Source organism: Homarus americanus, unplaced genomic scaffold (assembly GCF_018991925.1).
Source record: "Homarus americanus isolate GMGI-L3 unplaced genomic scaffold, GMGI_Hamer_2.0 scaffold41027, whole genome shotgun sequence".
Classification (NCBI taxonomy): domain Eukaryota; kingdom Metazoa; phylum Arthropoda; class Malacostraca; order Decapoda; family Nephropidae; genus Homarus; species Homarus americanus.
The window spans coordinates 7,120,328-7,143,744 of record NW_024745073.1 but is presented as its reverse complement, the minus strand read 5'-3'; the positions used below and the strand labels follow the sequence as shown (position 1 = coordinate 7,143,744).

The following is a 23,417-nucleotide window of genomic DNA, read 5'->3' as shown; positions in this document are numbered from 1 at the left end:
GCCGCTCCGAGACCTGTCGTCTGTAGCACCAGTTTCGAGGTATCGCCGAATCACTTCCCGACCTTATTTATAACGGTTTGTTTCACTTGACCAGGCCATAGTGGCTGTTCAGCAGGATTACAGGGCTGACAACATACGGCTGGAACAACTCGCCTTTCCCAATACCTATCGTCACTGGTCTCAAATTGTTCACACTACAGTATGCACCGATACTTTTTGTTGCGGGTGTACGTGTGTGTGTAGGATCTCTAGTAAGGATCCTTCTCTCTCTCTCCTACAGTACGGTTCCGCGCCATCCTTCTCACTCGGGACCTCAAGCCTTACGACGATCCTGTGGATGTCTTCGCTCTGGTGAGTACGATAGATAGATAGATAGATGGATATAGATAGATGGATAGATAGATAGATAGATATAGATAGATAGATAGATGGATATAGATAGATGGATATAGATAGATGGATAGATAGATAGATATAGATAGATAGATAGATGGATATAGATAGATGGATAGATAGATAGATAGATAGATAGATAGATATTCCTTATATAGTCTTTAAATTGTTGGATTTTGTAAGTAGGAAAATATGTTTCTTTTCTTCAACGTTCCGGGGAAAATGTTGCAGTTGAATGAAAATTAAATGTGGCAATGTGTTGAAAATGTATAGATGTATTTTATTGAATGTTGAGGAGTAAATGTGTCTTATAGAGTGGAATGAATAAGAGAAAAAAATGTTGAATGTGTGTGTAATAATAATAATAATAATAATAATAATAATAATAATAATAATAATAATAATTAACGGTTTATTGAAAAAGTTCTGCAGCCCGAAGGCTGAAAATATACATTGGACATAAATGACTTATTACATACATTGGTGGTTTAACAAAAGCCTTCATTAGAGAAAGGTAAAGGAACATACAGATTAATGTAGGATTGTACGTGTTGAACAGCAAACACGTAGTGTAGTAACTACCTCCCAGATGGTGTTAGGAGGGACCTCACGTGATGTAGTGGTTCCCTCAGATGGTGTTATGAGGGGCCTGACGTGGTGTAGTAATTCCCTCGCAGATGGTGTTATGAGGGGGCCTCACGTGGTGTAGTAATTCCTTCACAGATGGTGTTACGAGGGTCCTCACGTGGTGTAGTAATTCCCTCACAGATGGTGTGATGAGGGACTTGACGTGGTGTAGTAATTCCCTCACATATGGTGTTATGAGGGACATGTGGTGTAGTAATTCCCTCACAGATGGTGTTATATGAGTGAGGTTTGGTCCCAGGCCTTCCTATCGTAGACGGATTAACACATCGCTGGTTATCACGGGCCGTTATCACTGGGTACCTGGGACCTCACTGTGTGAAGGTTAACTTGGGTACGACTGTTACTGTTGAGTTGTTCTCACTGACTTAAGCACTGTTCACCACTGTTCACCTCTGTTTAACACTGGTTCCATTCCTTTCTTAAATGAAATAGTAACTTCTGGCGAGAACTTGTTGATATTCCGGTGGGGAGGAGGGTTCAGCGGAAGGGGTTGGTATGGGCCAACTTAACAGTTGACCTGGTTGCTCCGAGAGGAGCGCCAGGTACGTCTTGACCCTTCGGTGGTCAAGGATGGTGTGTGTGTGTGTGTGTGTGTGTGTGTGTCAGGGAGATATAAACAGGTTCTTGCTGAAAATAGGAAGACGTCAAGGTGAAAATAGGAAGACGTCAAGGTGAAAATAGGAAGACGTCAAGGTGAAAATAGGAAGACGTCAAGGTGAAAATAGGAAGACGTCAAGGTGAAAATAGGAAGACGTCAAGGTGAAAATAGGAAGACGTCAAGGTGAAAATAGGAAGACGCCAAGGTGAAAAAGACGTCAAGGTGAAATAATTGGTTTATCTTCACTACTAAATATTCTCACAGGTAAGGTAAATATAATTAAGACAGGTAAGAGAGATACACAAGTGATGAAGTCAGTGGTACGAAGATGTGGGAGGTGAATTGACTGTTGTGTTGTGTTGTGTTGTGTTGTGTTGTGTTGTGTAGTGTTGTGTTGTGTTGTGTTGTATTATTATAATGTTAATCCCTATATATATCAGGGTTGTGTTTCCGTGTTCTTGGTTATGTAAATATGACGATGGTATTATGCTTGACTCCCACCTCCCACCTCCCACCTCCCACCTCCCACCACCTCCCACCCCACCTCCCCCCACCCCCCCACCCTTACACCTTCCCCAAAAAAAAATCGTAATTACACGTTTGTTTTTGTTAGTGGTAATTAATTAAACTTGTATAACATGGTTTAAGTTTTATTTGGCTTGATAAACTTATTGTGGTGGTTTGGTTGGTTTAAGCTGTCTTCTTATTCCAGCTTGATGTAGTTTTAGTTGGTTCAAGCCGCCTTCCTACTCCAGTTTGATGTAGTTTTTGTTGGTTCAAGCTGTCTTCCTAAACTAACTTGATATCGTGGTTAGTTGGTTCAAGCCTATTTCTTTCTCCAGCTTGATGCAGTTTTAGTTGGTTCAAGCTGCCTTCCAACACAAGCTTCATCATATCTCCTGCAGGCAGTGTTGGCCGGTGTCCAGGTTTACCGAGACGTTAATGTTGCAATAGGCTCATAAAAAACCTGTTAGCCAATATGTTGTTTTCCGAGGCGTCATGACTCTCCTTATTATAATTAAATAACACTCACGCTCAACACGTCACCAAAGTCTTAACCTAACCTAACCTAACCTAACTTTCACCTAAACTAAACTAACCTCACCTAACCTTCACCTAAACTAAACTAACCTCACCTAACCTTCACCTAAACTAATCTAACTTAACCTTCACCTAAGCTAAACTAACCTAACTTAACCTTCACCTAAACTAAACTAACTTAACTTAACCTTCACCTAAACTAAACTAACCTAACTTAACCTTCACCTAAGCTAAACTAACCTCACCTAACCTTCACCTAAACTAAACTAACCTAACTTAACCTTCACCTAAACTAAACTAACCTCACCTAACCTTCACCTAAACTAAACTAACCTAACTTAACCTTCACCTAAACTAACCTTACCTAACCCAACCCAAACTAAGCTAACCTAACCTAACTAAATTCTTGATAATATTTCTGTTTAATAGTTCCTGTATGTTGTTTTATTTTGCCATTCTCTTGTAATAAACTCGGTTGATACTTTATGGAAGAAGTTCGCGTCATGGTTCATCATTATCATCACCATCATCGCTATTATTGTCGAAAGTTCAAACACACGTGACTGCGCGTTTCCACTCCTATCCGGATTCATCCTTTTTGGTGAGTCAGCCTTCACGATGATGCCACGGAGGCGTTTGTGGAGTATCATATCATGAAGATTATTATTTTTTTTTTGTCCCTCTCTCTGCTTTACACAGGCTATCCTTCTTCTCCCCCTCTCACTCTCTCTCTCTCTCTCTCCCCCTCTCACACACTCTCTCTCTCTCTGTCATTATATCCTGTCCTTATATCCCGGCTATCCTATCCCCGCCTCTTCTCAGAATAGAGATAGATCTTTGGCATCCTTCTTCCACACCATCTGGTTTTGGCCGAGGATTATCACTGCGGTAATGTGCTGTTTACTAATTTGTTCTGGCTGATGTATTTGTCGGCTTATGTTCGCCACACACACACACACTTGCCAGCAACACCAACACGGCGCCACTGTGGGAAGGGGCACACCTAGACATTTGATGGAGAGGGGAGGGTTGGGGAGGAGGGTAGAGGAGGATGAGAGGGAGGGTGGGAGGGAGGGATGGGAGGAGGGGTTGGGGAGGGGAGGGGAGGGATGGTGGGTGAGAGACGACAACATAGTGACTCTACACCGTTACTTCTATTTACTTAAACATTTAACCCATAAACGCTGACAGGAGCCCCCTGACAGGAGCCCCCTGACAGGAGCCCCCTGACAGGAGTCCCCTGACAGGAGCCCCCTGACAGGAGTCCCCTGACAGGAGCCTCCTGACAGGAGCCCCCTGACAGGAGCCCCCTGACAGGAGCCCCCTGACAGGAGTCCCCTGACAGGAGCCTCCTGATAGGAGCCCCCTGACAGGAACTATATCGACATTGAAACAGTATATTTAACCAGAAAAATACAGATACAGAGTGGATAACAATAACATTGTTGACATGGCCGAGCCACTTGACAACCAGGGAGCCAGCGACAGGGAGCCAGCGACAGGACCCCTCTGGAAGAAACTCTTTACCTGGAACCCGCTGACAGCAGCAGCATCCCGTCTTGGCTCCCTTCCCAGCCTCCTCAAACCCTCTCAATGTGCGTGTGTGTGTGTGTGTGTGTGTGTGTGTGTGTGTGTGTGTGTGTGTGTGTGTGTGTGTGTGTGTGTTTAGTTGAGCGGGCAGGATAATTGTGGTTTACATCACCGCTCCTGGAAGCCACCAACCCAACGCTCTTCCCTTCCCTCCTCTCCCTACCTACCTCACTCCCTCCCTCCCTCCTTCATACTCACCTTCAAGAACAAATTCAAAGGATAAAATTAATACTTTTCCCACTAAGGTCAACAACAGGTGTAATAGTAATAGGACCTCCACGCCAAAACCCTCATGAAACGCAACACCATTTATTAGACACTCGAGTGAAAAACTATTCACTCCCCCCCCACTAAGCATCCGACATACCGGGGTGATTGATGACGTCACTACAGGGGGGGGAGACGGTAGGGATTGATGACGTCACTGGAAGGAAGGGGAAGAAGGTGGGTATTGATGACGTCACTGAAAGGGAGGGGGGAGCAAGTAGGGAAGGAAGGTTTCAAATCCCCTTATTTATTTATTTTTTTGTAAGCGAATTAACCATCTTTAATATTTTCAAACTCCACTTGTTAAAGATTATCATAATGTTAAAACGACCCTAAAAAAAGTTGTTAGTTTTGTTAATAAAAATAATAATAATCCAAACCTAATTATAACACATAGGAAGATTAACCACTTAACATGTAAATAAAACTCAGGAGGCGCCACCAGACACAACCCTCGACACACACACCTAATGACACAGTTGCCATCACAAGCTGAGATAAAAAAACCACTCTTGTGTCTATAGTCTGGGTACAAATCCTTAAACTTCATGGTTCTGGTAACACTGTGGCCGTGGTTTGATAAATGACTCAATGTTAGGTTTCTCTAGTTTCACCCCTCCCTCCCTACTAACCACCCCCCCTCCCTACAACCCCCTCCCTCTCCTACCACCCCCCTCCCTCTCCACCCCCTCCCCTCCCTACCTCCCCCCCCTCCCTACAATCCCCCTTTTGCCTGAGGCCCAAATAAACATGTTATCATCAGTGGTCTGGTAACACGTAACACGCTGTTCACGGTCTGTAACACGGTCTGGTAACACGGTCTGGTAACACGGTCTAGTAACACGGTAACTGGTAACAACTTGGTAGTCTTCTAACACGGTCTGGTAACACGGTCTAGTCTGGTAACACGGTCTAGTAACACGGTCTCACGGTCTGTAACACGGTCAACACGGTCTGGTAACACGGTCTAGTAACACGGTCTGGTAACACGTCTCACGGTCTGGTCTTGGGGTCTGGTAACACGGTCTGGTAACACGGTCTAGTAACACGGTCTGGTAACACGGTCTGGTAACACGGTCTGGTAACACGGTCTAGTAACACGGTCTGGTAACACGGTCTAGTAACACGGTCTGGTAACACGGTCTAGTAACACGGTCTAGTAACACGGTCTGGTAACACGGTCTGGTAACACGGTCTGGTAACACGGTCTGGTAACACTGTCTGGTAACACGGTCTGGTAACACCCATCGGTCCTCTCTCACTTCACCAGTGTTCTTTACCGGTGATATAGATGGTAATAATTATGTTAGACTACACGTGAAAGTCCAACCACCAGTGAAAAACAAGACCTAGTGCTGGGTGTTTACAGAGTTCCTTGATGTTGGTGTTTACAGAGTTCCTTGATGTTGGTGTTTACAGAGTTCCTTGATGTTGGTGTTTACAGAGTTCCTTGATGTTGGTGTTTACAGAGTTCCTTGATGTTGGTGTTTACAGAGTTCCTTGATGTTGGTGTTTACAGAGTTCCTTGATGTTGATGTTTACAAAGTTCCTTGATGGTAATGTTTACAAAGTTCCTTGATGTTGGTGTTTACAAAGTTTCTTGATGGTGATGTTTACAGAGTTCCTTGATGTTGATGTTTACAAAGTTCCTTGATGTTGATGTTTACAAAGTTCCTTGATGTTGATGTTTACAAAGTCCCTTGATGTTGATGTTTACAAAGTCCCTTGATGTTGATGTTTACAAAGTCCCTTGATGTTGATGTTTACAGAGTCCGTTAATATCTATGTTTACGGAGTCCGTTAAAAAAAAGTTACTTCTTCAGAATCTATGAATATCTCCAACCATTCTCGTCTGTTTATTAGTGTTGTCATCATGGTCCTGATGACTCACACTTTCGGGTGAGATAATTGCAAACAACAAATCATTACAGACGTTGGTGATGCCTTGCTTACTGGCGTAGTTAAGGTAGAGTCTCTTATTTAATTCTGGAGGGGATATCAGGTTTTGTTTTTTATGGTTTAGTCTGATTACACGGGTTAGATAAGTTCTCACATCTCCAATGACCTTCGGGTGTCCAAAAACTCTAATTTCTCCTACGTCATTAATGTCTTCTGGGGATGAGACATTGCCATCACGTCCACCATCGTATCTACCAAGTGCCAGAGGCGGTGTTGTGATGTGGTCCTGTCCCTAAATGGTGTTATTGGTACCTGTCACAGCTGCGTACCTGACAGGAATAATATTTTGGAGGACCCACGCATACAATAAGAACGACCTATATACAGCCTGACGAAGGAGTACCTGAGAAATTTCATGTTACGACACGATTGGATATCAATGTGGTGAGTGACAGGTGCCTCTAGTGTTGGTATGAGTTACAGTGATTAATAGATAGAGTGGGCAAAAAATGTGTCAGGAAAAACAGTGGGTTTTATAAGTGGTGGGTAGATGCGGGCCTCACTGTCAAATAAACAGGCCATCGACCACCACAGTTTGGACAGTAGAAGGTTACAGTCAACTAGCAAAACTCGGCAACACCTGAGTAGTTTTACTGATTCAGAAGCTAAGGGAGATTTGTGTTCTTGTAGGGAGGCAGCAGGTCCTCCTTCAGGGTGGGTTTAGGGAAGCTGAGGGACCTCCAAGGGCACGAGTTGTTATGGGAGGCGGAAGGGCGCTGGCTGGATGCTTAATACACAGGACACCGCATTTGGTGTATCATACTTCCGGTGGTACAGCCCCTTTACCCTCCCTCCCATACTCCCTTCACCCTCACTCCCTTACTCCCTTCACCCTCCCTCCCTCCCCTCCCTTACCTCCTTCACCTTCCCTCCCTTATTCCGTTCACCCTCCCTCCCTCCACCCTCCCTCCCCCCTCCCTTACCTCCTTCACCTCCCCTCCCTTACTCCTTCACCCTCCCTCCCTTACCTCCTTCACCTTTCCTCCCTTACTCCCTTCACCTCCCCTCCCTCCCCTTACCTCCTTCACCTTTCCTCCCTTACTCCCTTCACCATCACTCCCTTACTCCCTTCACCCTCCCTCCCTCCCCCTTACCTCCTTCACCTTTCCTCCTTACTCCCTTCACCATCCCTCCCTTACTCCTTCACCATCACTAAACACGATCTATGTATAACTATAAACCTGAGCACCCCCCCTCCCCTGTGGTCTCGACGCAGACACAGAGGCACCACCAATGTATCACATACCGGAACACTCCCCCCACCCCTTGGTCTCAATTACCCATAGCACCCCCTCCTCCCTCCCCTCCCCTCCCCCTCCCCTCCCCTCCCCTCCCTCCCTCCTCCCCCAGCGCGTGGTGCTACTGGGGAAAAACAGCGTGGGGCGGAGGTCAGCCAGGAACCTGTGAATAATGAGGGCAAGCCAAGGGGCACCAGCCTCACCGTCGTTACCGGGGACTTGACGGAACAGATGGCTGGTCCCCTGTTGTTCCTCTGCTAGCTCCTGTTGGCTCCCGGATGGCTCCTGTTGGGCTCCCTGCTGGACCCATTTTTGGCTTTCGTGCTTGTCTCATTGGTACCCTCCTGCTGCCTCCCTGCTGCCCCCCCTACCTGCTGGCCTCCTGGCTGCCTCCCTGCTGGCCCCCCTTCTGCTCTCCTGCTCAACCCTGAAACAAGAGTTACAGAACACTCCATCCCACTCATCCCACCCATCTCACACACACACACACACACACACACACACACACACAGTCAATCACTGGTGCATGAAGTGTCGTCCTAAAAACTTTGACAGCCACTTCCTGCCATTCACCAGTCATGATAACCCGGTGTGTGTGTGTGTGTGTGTGTGTGTGTGTGTGTGTGTTTTAATCATCCAGGTAGTGAGTCAGTCAAGTGATATTGATTATATGTCTTCTTTACTAACCTCTCTCTTCCTCCTTCAGGATTCTCGTGGCCGGAAGATGCGTCGTTGGCCCTCCTACCAGACCAGTCACGGTGAGTCTCTGCCACCGACCAGCCCACCTTCACCCCGCCCACCTTCACCCCACCCACCTTCACCCCACCCACCCTCGCTCCGCCCTGTCACATCACTTCCTTACACCTTGCCTTGCTCCTCACCTTGAAACTAATTCCTTTTCACACGCACACACACACACACACACACACACACACATACACACATACACACACACACACACACACACTATAACTTTATCTATAACTTATTGAATGTAAATAAATAAATTCATTAATATACGTATTTACCTGATACATTCCCCTTCCTATTATTATTATTATTATTATTATTATTATTACCACTATTATTACCACTATTATTATCTAACTCTTTAATAACGTAACGCGATATAAACCCAACCTCGTCTCAACACTATCATTAACACTCTAACGTATGATAACTGTGACGTGATGTGATTTTAATGACCCCTCTAGGTGATTTAGTGTTTCTCGTTATCCTCAGGGGTGATTAATCTGAGTTTCCAGTTGCCGGATTATCCTCTGGTGGGACGGTGGACGATCAGGGTTAGAGCCAAGAGCCAGGTGGAGGACAAGATCATCCAGGTAGAACATTACTTCAGGCCCAGATTCGAGGTACTAATTTTTTTTTGTTCTTTGTTCTTTGTTATTGTTCCTCTGAGTTGTATAATAATTCCTCGTTCTTTGTTTTTTCTATAGCCTATAATCCTAGTCTGTGTGTGTTGTATGGTCTATAATCCTAGTCTGTGTGTGTTGTATGGTCTATAATCCTAGTCTGTGTGTGTGTTGTATGGTCTATAGTCCTAGTCTGTGTGTGTTCTATGGTCTATAATCCTAGTCTGTGTCTGTTGTATGGTCTATAATCCTAGTCTGTGTGTGTGTTGTATGGTCTATAATCCTAGTCTGTGTGTGTTGTATGGTCTATAATCCTAGTCTGTGTGTTATGGTCTATAATCCTAGTCTGTGTGTGTTGTATGGTCTATAATCCTAGTCTGTGTGTGTGTTCTATGGTCTATAATCCTAGTCTGTGTGTGTGTTCTATGGTCTTTATAATCCCCTGTGTGTTCTATGGTCTATAATCCTAGTCTGTGTGTGTGTTCTATGGTCTATAATCCTAGTCTGTATTGTGTGTTATGGTCTATAATCCTAGTCTGTGTGTGTATGGTCTGGTCTATAATCCTAGTCTGTGTGTGTGTTCCTATGGTCTATAATCCTAGTCTGTGTGTGTTGTATGGTCTATAATCCTAGTCTGTGTGTGTGTTGTATGGTCTGTAATCCCCTAGTCTGTGTGTGTGTTCTATGGTCTATAATCCTAGTCTGTGTGTGTTGTATGGTCTATAATCCTAGTCTGTGTGTGTGTTGTGGTCTATAATCCTAGTCTGTATTGTATTTGTATGGTCTATAATCCTAGTCTGTGTGTGTGTTCTATGGTCTATAATCCTAGTCTGTGTGTGTGTCTATAATCCTGGTCTGTATGGTCTGTAATCCTGGTCTGGGTGTATGTGTTGTATGGTCTATAATCCTGGTCTGTGTGTGTTGTATGGTCTATAATCCTAGTCTGTGTGTGTATTTGTATGGTCTATAATCCTAGTCTGTGTGTGTTGTATGGTCTATAATCCTGTGTGTGTGTGTGTGGTCTATAATCCTATGGTCTATAATCCTAGTCTGTGTGTGTGTTGTGGTCTATAATCCTGAATGTCTAATCCTAGTTGTGTGTGTTGTATGGTCTATAATCCTGGTCTGTGTGTGTTGTATGTCCTATAATCCTGGTCTGTGTGTGTGTTGTATGGTCTATAATCCTAGTCTGTGTGTGTTGTATGGTCTATAATCCTAGTCTGTGTGTGTGTTCTATAATCTAGTCTGTGTATGTTGTATGGTCTATAATCCTAGTCTGTGTGTGTTGTATGGTCTATAATCCTGGTCTGTGTGTGTCTGTGTGTGTTGGTCTATAATCTATAATCCTGGTCTGTGTGTGTGTTGTATGGTCTATAATCCTATGGTCTATAATCCTAGTCTGTGTGTGTGTTGTATGGTCTATAATCCTAGTCTGTGTGTGTTGTATGGTCTATAATCCTGTATGTGTTGTATGGTCTATAATCCTGTCTGTGTGTGTGTTGTATGGTCTGTAATCCCTAGTCTGGGTGTGTGTTGTATGGTCTATAATCCCCTAGTCTGGGTGTGTATTTGTATAGTCTATAATCCTAGTCTGTGTGTGTGTTGTATGGTCTATAATCCTAGTCTGTGTGTGTTGTATGGTCTATATTCCCTGGGTCTGTGTGTGTTGTATGGTCTATAATCCTGGTCTGTGGTATTTGTATGGTCTATAGTCCTGTGTCTATAATCTGTGTGTGTGTTGTATGGTCTATAATCCTAGTCTGTGTGTGTATGTATGGTCTATAATCCTAGTCTGTGTATTATTGTCTGTGTGTGTGTGTTCTATAATCCTAGTCTGTGTGTGTGTTGTATGGTCTATAATCCTAGTCTGTGTGTGGTATTTGTATGGTCTATAATCCTAGTCTGTGTGTGTGTGTTATTATGGTCTATAATCCTAGTCTGTGTGTGTGTTGTATGGTCTATAATCCTAGTCTGTGTGTGTGTATGGTCTATAATCCTAGTCTGTGTGTGTTGTATGGTCTAATCCTAGTCTGTGTGTGTATGGTCTATAATCCTGGTCTGTGTGTGTTTGTATGGTCTATAATCTGGTCTGTGTGTGTTGTATGGTCTGTGTGTGTTGTGGTCTATAATCCTAGTCTGTGTGTGTGTTGTATGCTGTGTGTGTGTTGTATAGTCTATAATCCTAGTCTGTGTGTGTGTTGTATGGTCTATAATCCTAGTCTGTGTGTGTATTTGTATGGTCCTATAATCCTAGTCTGTATTGTGTTGTATAGCCTATAATCCTAGTCTGTGTGTGTGTTGTATGGTCTATAATCCTAGTCTGTGTGTGTTGTATGGTCTATAATCCTAGTCTGTGTGTGTGTATGGTCTATAATCCTAGGTCTATATGGTCTATCCTGGTGTGTGTTGTATGGTCTGTAATCCTAGTCTATGAATCCTAGTCTGTGTGTGTTGTATGGTCTATAATCCTGGTCTGTGTGTTGTATGGTCTATAATCCTAGTCTGTGTGTTGTATAGTTGTGGTCTATAATCCTAGTCTGTGTGTGTTGTATAGTCTATAATCCTCGTCTGTGTGTGTTCTATAGCCTATAATCCTAGTCTGTGTGTTGGTCTATAATCCTAGTCTGGGTGTGTTGTATGGTCTATAATCCTCGTCTGTGTGTGTTCTATAGCCTATAATCCTAGTCTGTGTGTGTGTATGGTCATAATGCTAGTCTGGGTGTGTTGTATGGTCTGTAATCCCTAGTCTGTGTGTGTGTTGTATGGTCTATAATGCTGTGTCTGGGTGTGTTGTATGGTCTATAATCCTCGTCTGTGTGTGTTCTATAGCCTATAATCCTAGTCTGGGGTGTGTTGTATGTGTGTGTTGTATGGTCTGTGTCTATAATCCTCTCGTCTGTGTGTGTTCTATAGTCTAGTCTGTGTGTTGTATAGCCTATAATCCTAGTCTGTGTGTGTTCTATGGTCTATAATCCTAGTCTGGGTGTGTTGTATGGTCTATAATCCTCGTCTGTCTATAGCCTATAATCCTAGTCTGTGTGTGTTGTATGGTCTATAATGCTAGTCTGGGTGTGTTGTATGGTCTATAATCCTAGTCTGTGTGTGTTGTATGGTCTATAATCCTAGTCTGGGTGTGTTGTATGGTCTATAATCCTCGTCTGTGTGTGTTCTATAGCCTATAATCCTAGTCTGTGTGTGTTGTATGGTCTATAATGCTAGTCTGGGTGTGTTGTATGGTCTATAATCCTAGTCTGTGTGTGTTGTATGGTCTATAATGCTAGTCTGTGTGTGTTGTATGGTCTATAATCCTCGTCTGTGTGTGTGTTGTATGGTCTATAGTCCTAGTCTGGGTGTGTTGTATGGTCTATAATCCTCGTCTGTGTGTGTTCTATAGCCTATAATCCTAGTCTGTGTGTGTTCTATGGTCTATAATCCTAGTCTGGGTGTGTTGTATGGTCTATAATCCTAGTCTGGGTGTGTCCTATAGCCTATAATCCTAATCTGTGTATTTAACAATCTTATAATAATCCTTCAGGCTACAGTGTTTCTTTTATCCTTCCATAGCTCTTAGATGTGTGTTAAATCCTTGATGTATTACTGATGTGTGTGTGTGTGTGTGTGTGTGTGTGTGTGTGTGTGTGTGTGTGTGTGTGTGTGTGTGATGGTAGGTTTCTTCACCAGCCTTACGGTCTCTGCATCTGTTAATGTTGTAGATCCTGACTTGACGTTCTGCGCCGGTGCTATATGTTTCGTCAGGCGGTTCTTGAGATGACAATGTTCTTTCTTTCTTTCTTTCTTTCTTTCTTTCTTTCTGTCTTTCTTTTAGCTTTGCAGTCCATAGATCCTCCTTTCTTTCACTTCTATAACTAGTCTCTATAGATCATTTTATTTATAAATCTTGTATTATAACATTGAATTTCTGGGTTCCTTCAAGGTGGCGTTCTTATGGTGTGTTCTTGCTACCTACAGTGTTTTTCCTCAACCTACACACTCACTAGATCAGTTAATGAATTCTTAACTACCTTATTCCTGACCTTCACTTGGCCGTTCTCCAGGTGTTCGTTCGACTCCCGCTGACGGTGCAGACGTCGGCGGAGTACGTGGAGGGCGTGGTGGTGGCCAACATGACCAACTGGAGGTACGTGCAGGGCAACTGTACCCTCAAGCTGCAGTTTGCCAGACACGACGATGACCAACCCATCCCCGAGCACTTTACGGACGCCCATGTGGAGTTCGTCCGTGTGGTGAGTTGACGTTGAAGGAGGGAGTGAGAGAAGGAGGGAAGCAAGGAGGGAGGGAGGGGGAGGTAGGGTAGGAGGGAGGTAGAGGGAGGTCGGAGGGTATAGTTACATATAGAGCTTAGCAAGGAGACAGAAAGGGTGACATATACATACATACATACATACATACATACATACATACATACATACATACATAGAATAAAATATATATATAGGGAGACGTCGGATATGGAGGATGCAGGCCTAACTAATGCAACGTTTAGGAAGTTACTAACTGCCGTAAAGCTTGATGGCTGTTGCTGGTATTGCCCTGGCTGCATAGTCAAGGTGAATGAAGCGATTGCAATCCATAAGGGAACGAGTTCTCTAGGGACGAAAATAGATGAAGCTGGTTGACAAACTGGAGCAAGTTGAGAAAGAGATCCTTGCTAAGACTGAGGAAGTAGCTGATAGAATGGAGGTGGTTGCTAAGAGGAGTTATGCTGACGTATTAGGAGGGCCACGGGGGGGGGACGGAGAGTAATGCAGAATCAGTACAGGTTCTACAGCAGATTGGGACTCTGAAAAAGTGTGTCGAAGAAATGAAAATTAACGCACCGACTGTTAGGGGAGAGGAGGAACACCAGGAACGGCTCCAGCGCAGGAACAATGTAATAGTTTTTGGAGTCCCAGAGAGCCAGGCAGAGGGAACTGTGAGTAAGGAAACACACGACAAGGTGCTGTTTCAAAATATTTGCACAGAGGTTCTGAAGATTCCAGCAACCCCTCAGGATGTGAGGAGACTGGGACAAAAGCAGGGGGCTAAGCCTCGCCCCCTCAGGATCACACTAGGGAGTGAGGAGGAGAAATGGCAAGTTATCCGGCAGGCAAAAAACTTAGCAAGGAGCGAGGCATTTCGGGATGTATTTATTCACCCAGACCGCACGGTAATGCAGAGGGAACAGCACAAGAAGCTCCTGCTGGACTTGAAGCAGAAGAGGGAGGAGTCGAGGAGGAACGGGGACAGGTGCACATGGGTTATACTCAGGGGGAGGGTAGTGGAAACAAGTGTGCCGACACAGGGCCAGGGGGCAGCAGTGCACCCTCCACCCACTCAACCCCCCACCCGGGAGGCGGCACCAGCTCAGCCTACCGGACAGGAGGGAACGAGCGCCGTGTAAACAATGACATTTTTAACCACACCCTGCAAAATACAGTGTACTTAGCAAATGCTGCAGCTTCTGAGAATGTGGGGGGAGCGGGTTTATTACTAAGAGCAGAGACGTTACCGAGAACAAATTCTGGCTTGAATGTCATGTACACTAATACCGACACGTTCCTTGATAAGAGGGAGGAGTTTGAAACACTACTAAAAGTACACCAACCAGATATTGTAGGAGTTGTAGAACTGTTGTACAAGAACAGGAGAATCGACCCAGAGGAATGTGAGTTCAGTATTGCTGGATATGACTCATTTACGAACCTAACTCAAGAATCCTGCAGGAGGGGTGTGGTTATCTACGCTAGGCAAGACCTTAGAGCCAGCCAGGCGAGGGTACAGGGAGAGGATGTTTTTGAAGAGTCCAAGTGGTGTAAAATTAAATTAAAGGGAGGGGACTTACTTATCGTCGGGTGTATCTACAGATCCCCGAACTGTGGCCCACTAAATCAAAGGAACTTAAGAACCTTAATAAACAATGCGGCGATGCTCAACCCCAGCCACCTCCTTATCATGGGGGACTTTAACTATGGCGACATCGACTGGAGAAACGAGTCAACCCCGAATGACTTGAATAATCCTGCTACTCTTTTTGTAGAAACTCTGAGAGATAATTTTCTGTTCCAACATGTGAGAGACCCGACACATTACAGAGGGGAACAAACACCCAAGCCACTTGACCTCATCATAACAAACGAGGAGGGTATGGTGGCCAAACTGGAACACCTTGCCCCAGTTGGCACCAGTCACCATACAGTGTTGTCATTCAGATTTAACTGTTACCTAGTTCAAGATAAGGCCAGGCCAAGGTGCAAATATTACAAGGGAAATTACAATGGGATGAGGGAAGAGATGAGGGGTATCAACTGGCCTGACTTATTAAGGTACAAGAACGCAGACACTACGCTGAATATCATAACTAGTAAAATGACCCATTTGATCGATAAATATATACCCAAGACCAAACCCAGTGCTTCTAGGAATACGAGGGGATCCCTACACATGAACCATGCGGCGGTCGACAAAATTAAGAAGAAAACCCAGAAATTCAAGACGTGGGTTGGGTCAAACGATGAGCAAGACAGGAGGATGTATGCAAGAGCCAGAAACCAAGCAAAGATAGAGTGTAGGAGGGCTGAAAAGGAGTTCCAAAGGCTGGTTGCACGCGAGGTCAAGTCAAACCCAAAGGCGTTTTACCGCTATGCAAAGTCGAAATTGAAAACGCGAGTAGGAGTATCAGACCTGAGGCTTGAAGATGGTAGTTACGCAGATTCTGACCAGGATAAAGCTGAGGCATTGAACAGCTTCTTTTCCTCAGTGTTCACAAGAGAGGATGCAACTAACCTTCCTGCGTTTGAGGACAGACGGTTCGACACAGCACTGACCCACATTGTGTTCACAGAAGAGGGTATTAGAAATAAACTGTCCAGGCTAAAGGTCCATAAGAGTCCTGGACCTGACATGGTGCATCCTAGAGTGCTAAGGGAGCTGTGCAACGAGCTTGCAGAGCCCCTGAAGATTCTGTTTTGTAAATGCCTGGATGAACAAATGGTCCCCAGTGAATGGAAAGTGGCTTATGTGAGTCCTATCTTCAAGAAGGGCGATAGGCACTCCACGAACAACTATAGACCGGTGAGCCTGACCAGCATAATATGTAAAGTACTTGAGAGTATTATCAGAGATGCAGCGATGGAACATCTACTACGAAACAACCTTGTAAAAGATTGCCAACACGGTTTTATGCCGGGGCGCTCTTGCTTGACACAATTGCTCAAGGTATTGGATATTTGGACCCATATTCTAGAACGGGGTGGTAATATCGACAATATTTACCTAGATTTTGCCAAGGCTTTCGACAGTGTACCCCACGAAAGGCTGAAAATCAAACTGGAAGGGTACGGAATTCGGGGAAATGTCCTAGCGTGGATAGAAGACTTTCTACATGACCGCAAGCAATGTGTGGTGATTAATGGCACGAAATCGTCATCTGTACCTGTAACAAGTGGGGTACCGCAGGGTAGTGTATTGGGCCCGCTGTTGTTTGTTTGTTTCATAAATGATATGCCTGACGTTGTACACTCCTCCATACAAATGTTTGCCGATGACGCCAAGTTATTTCGGGAAATTAAGAACCAAGCGGACTGTGAAGAGCTGCAGAAGGACCTCTGTGGGCTCCAGGAATGGTCGAAGGAATGGCTGCTGAGATTCAATGTCACGAAGTGTAAGAGGATGCACCTGGGGCGTACCAACGGTAAGGAGGCGTACCATATGTCCCAACGGGATGAAGAAAATGTACTAGTTGAGACTGTGTGTGAGAAGGACCTAGGTGTGTATGTTGACAATGAGCTGAAGTTCTCGGGCCATTGTGAGAAGAAGGTAAATCAGGCAAATAAATTATTGGGTCTTATAAGAAGGTCGTTCAGATATCTAGACGGTCCGTCCCTCGTGACGATCTTCAGGAGTGAAGTGCTTCCCCATCTGGAGTACTGTCACCCCATCTGGTCCCCGAGATATGCTAGGGACTGTCAGTTGGTTGAAAATGTTCAAAGGAGGGCCACCAAACTGGTGCCTGCACTTCGGCATCTCAGCTACCCTGAGAGATTGGATCGCATGAACTTGCCTAGCTTATACTACAGACGGGCAAGGGGGGACCTAGTTGAGGTGTATAAGCATCTCAAGGGGCACTACTCAGTTGAGTGTCCTTACTTGGAGCTGGCGGACGCTCGCCCCACAAGGGGTCACAGCTCAAGATTGAAGAAGCCGCAAGTCCAGAAAACCGTGAGGGCAAACTTTTTCGGAGTGAGGGTTGTAAACTCTTGGAACAATCTACCAGAGAGTGTTGTGACGGCACCAAGTGTGAGCTCTTTCAAGAGAAGACTTGACCAACACTGGAGCGGGTTCAGGTACATTCAGGAGCCGGTGCATGCCCAGTATTTGCCAACAGTGCGTGACAGAGACGTGACCGATCGCCCAAGCGGCTAACAAGCCGATCAGTGGCGAAGAGGATAAAAGTAAAGAAGTATATATTGTTTAAGTTAAGTGTGTACAAGAGTTGATAATGGCTGTGTTTTCTTAGTATTTATTTTTTTAAGTTTTATTTAAATTTAACTTAAGAGATAATATTTTTGTTTTTGTTTGCATGTTTACTGTGTTTATCTTCTGGAGCTTTTTGATAATTTTATGTAGTAATTTTTCTTTGTTTTTCTGTCTGTGTCTGTCTGTCTTTCTGTCTGTTTAGCTCTTTTTTTCCAAATAATCTCTCTCTCTCTCTCTCTCTCTCTCTCTCCTCACCATCAAGATCTAAATCATCCCATATTCCAATACACATTTCTACTCACCACCACCACTAACCAGCCCTCACCACCACCACCACCACCACTACCACCACCACTAATCCAGCCCTCACCACCACCACCACTCGGTTTCACACCACCACCACTCAACCAGCCTCACCTCACCACCACTGCTCACTACCACCACCACTAACCAGCCCTCACCACCTCACCACACCAATGCCACCACCACCACCAACCAGCCTCACCACCACCTCACCAACCAGCCTCACCACCACCACCACCAGCCCCCACCACCACCACTAACCAGCCTCACCACCACCACCACCAGCTCACCATCACCACTAACTGTGCCTCACCACCACCACTAAATCCAGCCCTCACCACCACCACTAACCAGCCTCACCACCACTAACAACCATCCTCACCACCACCACTAACCATCCCTCACCACCACCACTAACCAGCTCCTCACCACCGCTACCACCACTAACCAGCCCTCACCACCACCACTAACCAGCCCTCACCACCACCACCACCACTAACCAGCCCTCTCCATCTTTCAGTTCAAAGGTTCCCACGCCTTCAAGCTGCCCCTGTCGACGGTCCGTTATATGCTTGGTGCTGGGACTAATGACGAGAACCTGAAAGGCGTGAGCGTGCGCGTGTGGGCTACAGTGGGCGACACCTTCAGGTGGTGGGTGCAGGAGGGGTGGGCCATCGCCAGGCTGGTGAAGGAGGAGGCGAAGGTCACATTCTTGGGCGACCAGCCTCTTATCTTCAGGCCAGGCATGCCTATTACCATCCACGTGAGTACTGGTGCCTGGCCATGTGACACCTGTGGTGCCTGGCCATGTGGGTACTGGTGCCTGGCCATGTGACACCTGTGGTACCTGGCCATGTGACACCTGTGGTACCTCGCCATGTGACACCTGTGGTACCTGGCCATGTGACACCTGTGGTACCTGGCCATGTGACACCTGTGGTACCTGCCCATGTGACACCTATAGTGATAGACAAGGATAGTGACCATAGTGGTAACATACATCTTCACCTGTGACGAGTTACCTGAGAGTAGGAGGGAGAGAGAGAGTGGGAGGAAGGAAGGGTGGGAGGGAGAGATAAGAAAAGTGGGAAAGCGGGAGTAAGAGTAGAGCCAAAGGTGTGGTGGGAAAGTGAGAGGGAAAGGGAGTGGGATGCAGGGAGAGTGAAAGAAAATGAGTATAAGGGAGGGATAGTGAGACAAAGATGGAGGAAGGAAGGGGGAAAAGGAAGAAGAGAAGGGCGGGAGGAGAAGGTATATTCCAGGCTATGCAGGGAGAGAGAGAGAGAGAGAGAGAGAGAGAGAGAGAGAGAGAGAGAGAGAGGACTATCTCTACTGTGTATGGTGGTGAAAATTGGTCAACAATGTGACCAGCAAAAAGGTTTATCTTTTGCAGTATACCTCTGACGACCCTGTGTGTGTGTGTGTGTCACGTGTCTGTCTATGTTAATTACTGACTTACCTGAGCTTATTACTGACATACCTGTATTAATGACTGACTTACCTGTATTAATGACTGACTTACCTGTGTTGATTACTGTCTTACCTGTGTTGATTACTGTCTTATTTGTATTAATGACTGACTTACCTGTGTTGATTACTGACTTACCTGTGTTGATTACTGACTTACCTGTGTTGATTACTGACTTACCTGTGTTGATTACTGACTTACCTGTATTAATGACTGACTTACCTGTGTTGATTACTGACTTACCTGTGTTGATTACTGACTTACCTGTGTTGATTACTGACTTACCTGTGTTGATTACTGTCTTACCTGTGTTGATTACTGACATACCTGTATTAATGACTGACTTACCTGTGTTGATTACTGTCTTACCTGTGTCTCTGGTCCAGGTCCTCACGTCATACCAGGACGACCATCCGCTGGGGGAGGAGGAACTTCAGAATGCTCGACTCAGTGTGGTCATGACAGCCTCTGGACAGAGCACAAAGGTGGGTGTCCTTCTGTATGAGAGAGAGAGAGAGAGAGAGAGAGAGAGAGAGAGAGAGAGAGAGAGAGAGAGAGAGAGAGAGAGAGAGAGAGAGAGATTTACCATCACCATCTAGATACATACACCACCTGTACTGGCCACTCTCACCACCTGGGAATTCGTCTCTTACAGGTGGATCAGGTGGACGTGAGCGGGTGGAAGTTGCAGGAGGCGGCGGGTGTGGCGGAGATCTCCTTCGACCTTCCTGAGGGAGCAATGAGCCTCAGGGTAGACGCCAGGTAAAGTTCCTCCTCATTAGTCACCTGGATACCATAACTCACCTCAGAGACGGATGATTTATTCGGAAATATAAAATGTATTTAGATCACGTGAGGATTAGGTTCTCCCGGTACCACAGTTTTGTAATTTAAGTCTGTCCCGGTACCACAGTTCTGTAGTCTAACTCTCTCCCGGTACCACAGTTCTGTAGTCTAACTCTCTCCCGGTACCACAGTTCTGTAGTCTAACTCTCTCCCGGTACCACAGTTCTGTAGTCTAACTCTCTCCCGGTACCACAGTTCTGTAGTCTAACTCTCTCCGTACCACAGTTCTGTAGTCTAACTACCACAGTTCTCCCGGTACCACAGTTCTGTAGTGTACTCTCCAGTTCTGTAGTCTAACTCTCCCGGTACCACAGTTCTGTAGTCTAACTCTCTCCCGGCACCACAGTTCTGTAGTCTTAACTCTCTCCCAGTACCACAGTTCTGTAGTCTAACTCTCTCCCGGTACCACTGTAGTCTAACTGTAGTTCTGTAATCCCTCCCGGTACCACAGTTCTGTAGTCTAACTCTCTCCCAGTACCACAGTTCTGTAGTCTTAACTCTCTCCCAGTACCACAGTTCTGTAGTCTTAACTCTCTCCCAGTACCACAGTTCTGTAGTCTTAACTCTCTCCCAGTACCACAGTTCTGTAGTCTAACTCTCTCCCAGTACCACAGTTCTGTAGTCTAACTCTCTCCCGGTACCACAGTTCTGTAGTCTAACTCTCTCTCGGTACCACAGCCTGACCACCAGTAGCGGGCTGACAGCGGGCGCCAGACTGCTGGGGGTGGTACAACACTCACCCAGGGACCGACACCTTCAGATAGAGACATCCACCCCTGACGCCAGCCCAGGGGAGTTCATCACTTTACACGTCAGGAACAACTTTTACATGGAGCACTTTAATTATGTGGTGAGTCTTGTCTTGTGTGGTGAGTCTTGTGGTGAGTCTTGCCTTGTGTGGTGAGTCTTGTGGTGAGTCTTGTGTTGTGTGGTGAGTCTTGTGGTGTGTGGTGAGTCTTGTGGTGTGTGGTGAGTCTTGTGTTGTGTGGTGAGTCTTGTGGTGTGTGGTGAGTCTTGTGTTGTGTGGTGAGTCTTGTGGTGTGTGGTGAGTCTTAGGTGTGTGGTGAGTCTTGTGGTGTGTGTGGTGAGTCTTGTGTTGTGTGGTGAGTCTTGTGGTGTGTGTGAGTCTTGTGTTGTGTGGTGAGTCTTGTGGTGAGTCTTGTGTTGTGTCATGAGTCTTGTGTTGTGTGGTGAGTCTTGTGTTGTGTGGTGAGTCTTGTGTTGTGTGTGAGTCTAGTGGTGTGTGGTGAGTCTTGTGGTGTGTGGTGAGTCTTGTGTTGAGTCTTGGTTGTGTCATGAGTCTTGTATTGTGTGTGGTGAGTCTTGTGTTGTGTGGTGAGTCTTGTGTTGAGTGGTGAGTCTTGTGTTGAGTCTTGTGTTGTGTCATGAGTCTTGTATTGTGTGGTGAGTCTTGTGTTGTGTGGTGAGTCTTGTGGTGTGTGTGGTGAGTCTTGTGTTGTGTGAGTCTTGTGTTGAGTCTTGTGTTGTGTCATGAGTCTTGTATTGTGGTGAGTCTTGTGTTGTGTGGTGAGTCTTGTGGTGTGTGTGTGAGTCTTGTATTGTGTGGTGAGTCTTGTGTTGTGTGGTGAGTCTTGTGTTGTGTGGTGAGTCTTGTGGGTGAGTCTTGTATTGTGTGGTGAGTCTTGTGTTGTGTGGTGAGTCTTGTGTTGTGTGGTGAGTCTTGTGTTGAGTCTTGTGTTGTGTCATGAGTCTTGTGTTGTGTGGTGAGTCTTGTGGTGAGTCTTGTGTTGTGTGGTGAGTCTTGTGATGTGTGTGAGTCTTGTGTAGTGTGGTGAGTCTTGTGTTGTGTGGTGAGTCTTGTGTTGAGTCTTGTGTTGTGTGGTGAGTCTTGTGGTGAGTCTTGTGTTGTGTGGTGAGTCTTGTGTTGTGTGGTGAGTCTTGTGTTGTGTGGTGAGGTGAGTCTTGTGTTGTGTGGTGAGTCTTGTGGTGAGTCTTGTGTTGTGTGGTGAGTCTTGTGTTGTGTGGTGAGTCTTGTGCTGTGTGGTGAGTCTTGTGTTGTGTGGTGAGTCTTGTGGTGAGTCTTGTGGTCTGTTGGTGGTTAAGTATGTGTGTCTATTGTATTGTGTTGGGGGTTAAATGTGTTGTGTTGTATTGTATTATCCCAGGGGTCACAATTACTCCTCTCAGATGTCATATAAAACCAGATGTTTATAATCCCTCCTCCTCCTCCCCCTTTACAGGTGTTGTCACAGGGTGTGGTGATCTATAACGGGAGGGAACCTATACTTGACCACTCCATCCCCACCGTCACTACCTTCTCCCTCCCTGCCTCGACCGATATGTCCCCGGCGGCCAACATCCTAGTCTGGGTGGTGACTCAGGACGGTCAGCTCGTCTCTCACGCCTTGCTGGTGCCCGTCGACCCTCTGGGACGACACAAGGTAAGGAGACGACGGGGATAGACGGAGAGATGGTAGATGGGAAAGATACGAGTTCTGTTCTGTAGATGGTAGAGATACGAGTTCTGTTCTGTAGATGGGAGAGATACGAGTTCTGTTCTGTAGATGGGAGAGATACGAGTTCTGTTCTGTAGATGGGAGAGATACGAGTTCTGTTCTGTAGATGGGAGAGATACGAGTTCTGTTCTTGTGATGGGAGAGATACGAGTTCTGTTCTGTAGATGGGAGAGAAACGAGTTCTGTTCTGTAGATGGGAGAGATACGAGTTCTGTTCTGTAGATGGTAAATGGGAGAGATACGAGTTCTGTTCTGTAGATGGGAGAGATACGAGTTCTGTTCTGTAGATGGGAGAGATACGAGTTCTGTTCTGTAGATGGTAGAGATACGAGTTCTGTTCTGTAGATGGGAGAGATACGAGTTCTGTTCTGTAGATGGTAGAGATACGAGTTCTGTTCTGTAGATGGGAGAGATACGAGTTCTGTTCTGTAGATGGTAGAGATACGAGTTCTGTTCTGTAGATGGTAGAGATACGAGTTCTGTTCTGTAGATGGGAGAGATACGAGTTCTGTTCTGTAGATGGTAGATGGGATTGCATAAGAGGTGAATAGTAGATATGATTAGACAAGACGAGAGGTAGATTAATTACCAGTGTGGAATAAGAAGATAAAGTAAAAAAAAGTTGATAGTAGATGTGGAACAGATAGACAGAAGAAATGGAATAAATAGACTTAATAGACGGTAAAAGGTATATAGCTGTCAGATGAGCCAAACAGGTAAATAAACACGCCTCCCTCTCCT

General features: G+C 45.6%; 1 protein-coding gene across 1 annotated transcript in view; it reads left to right on the top strand.

The window, feature by feature from the left end:
- LOC121878512 (CD109 antigen-like) overlaps window positions 1–23,417 on the top strand; it is an 81,374-nt gene that overhangs the window by 42,219 nt on the left and 15,738 nt on the right. Inside the window, exons 5-13 of the mRNA XM_042384771.1 lie at window positions 281–351; window positions 8,441–8,492; window positions 8,977–9,107; window positions 13,163–13,351; window positions 18,406–18,648; window positions 19,740–19,838; window positions 20,009–20,115; window positions 20,878–21,049; window positions 22,401–22,601. Of these exons, the coding sequence (XP_042240705.1) occupies window positions 281–351; window positions 8,441–8,492; window positions 8,977–9,107; window positions 13,163–13,351; window positions 18,406–18,648; window positions 19,740–19,838; window positions 20,009–20,115; window positions 20,878–21,049; window positions 22,401–22,601 (1,265 nt within the window). The remainder of the gene's footprint in view (window positions 1–280; window positions 352–8,440; window positions 8,493–8,976; window positions 9,108–13,162; window positions 13,352–18,405; window positions 18,649–19,739; window positions 19,839–20,008; window positions 20,116–20,877; window positions 21,050–22,400; window positions 22,602–23,417) is intronic.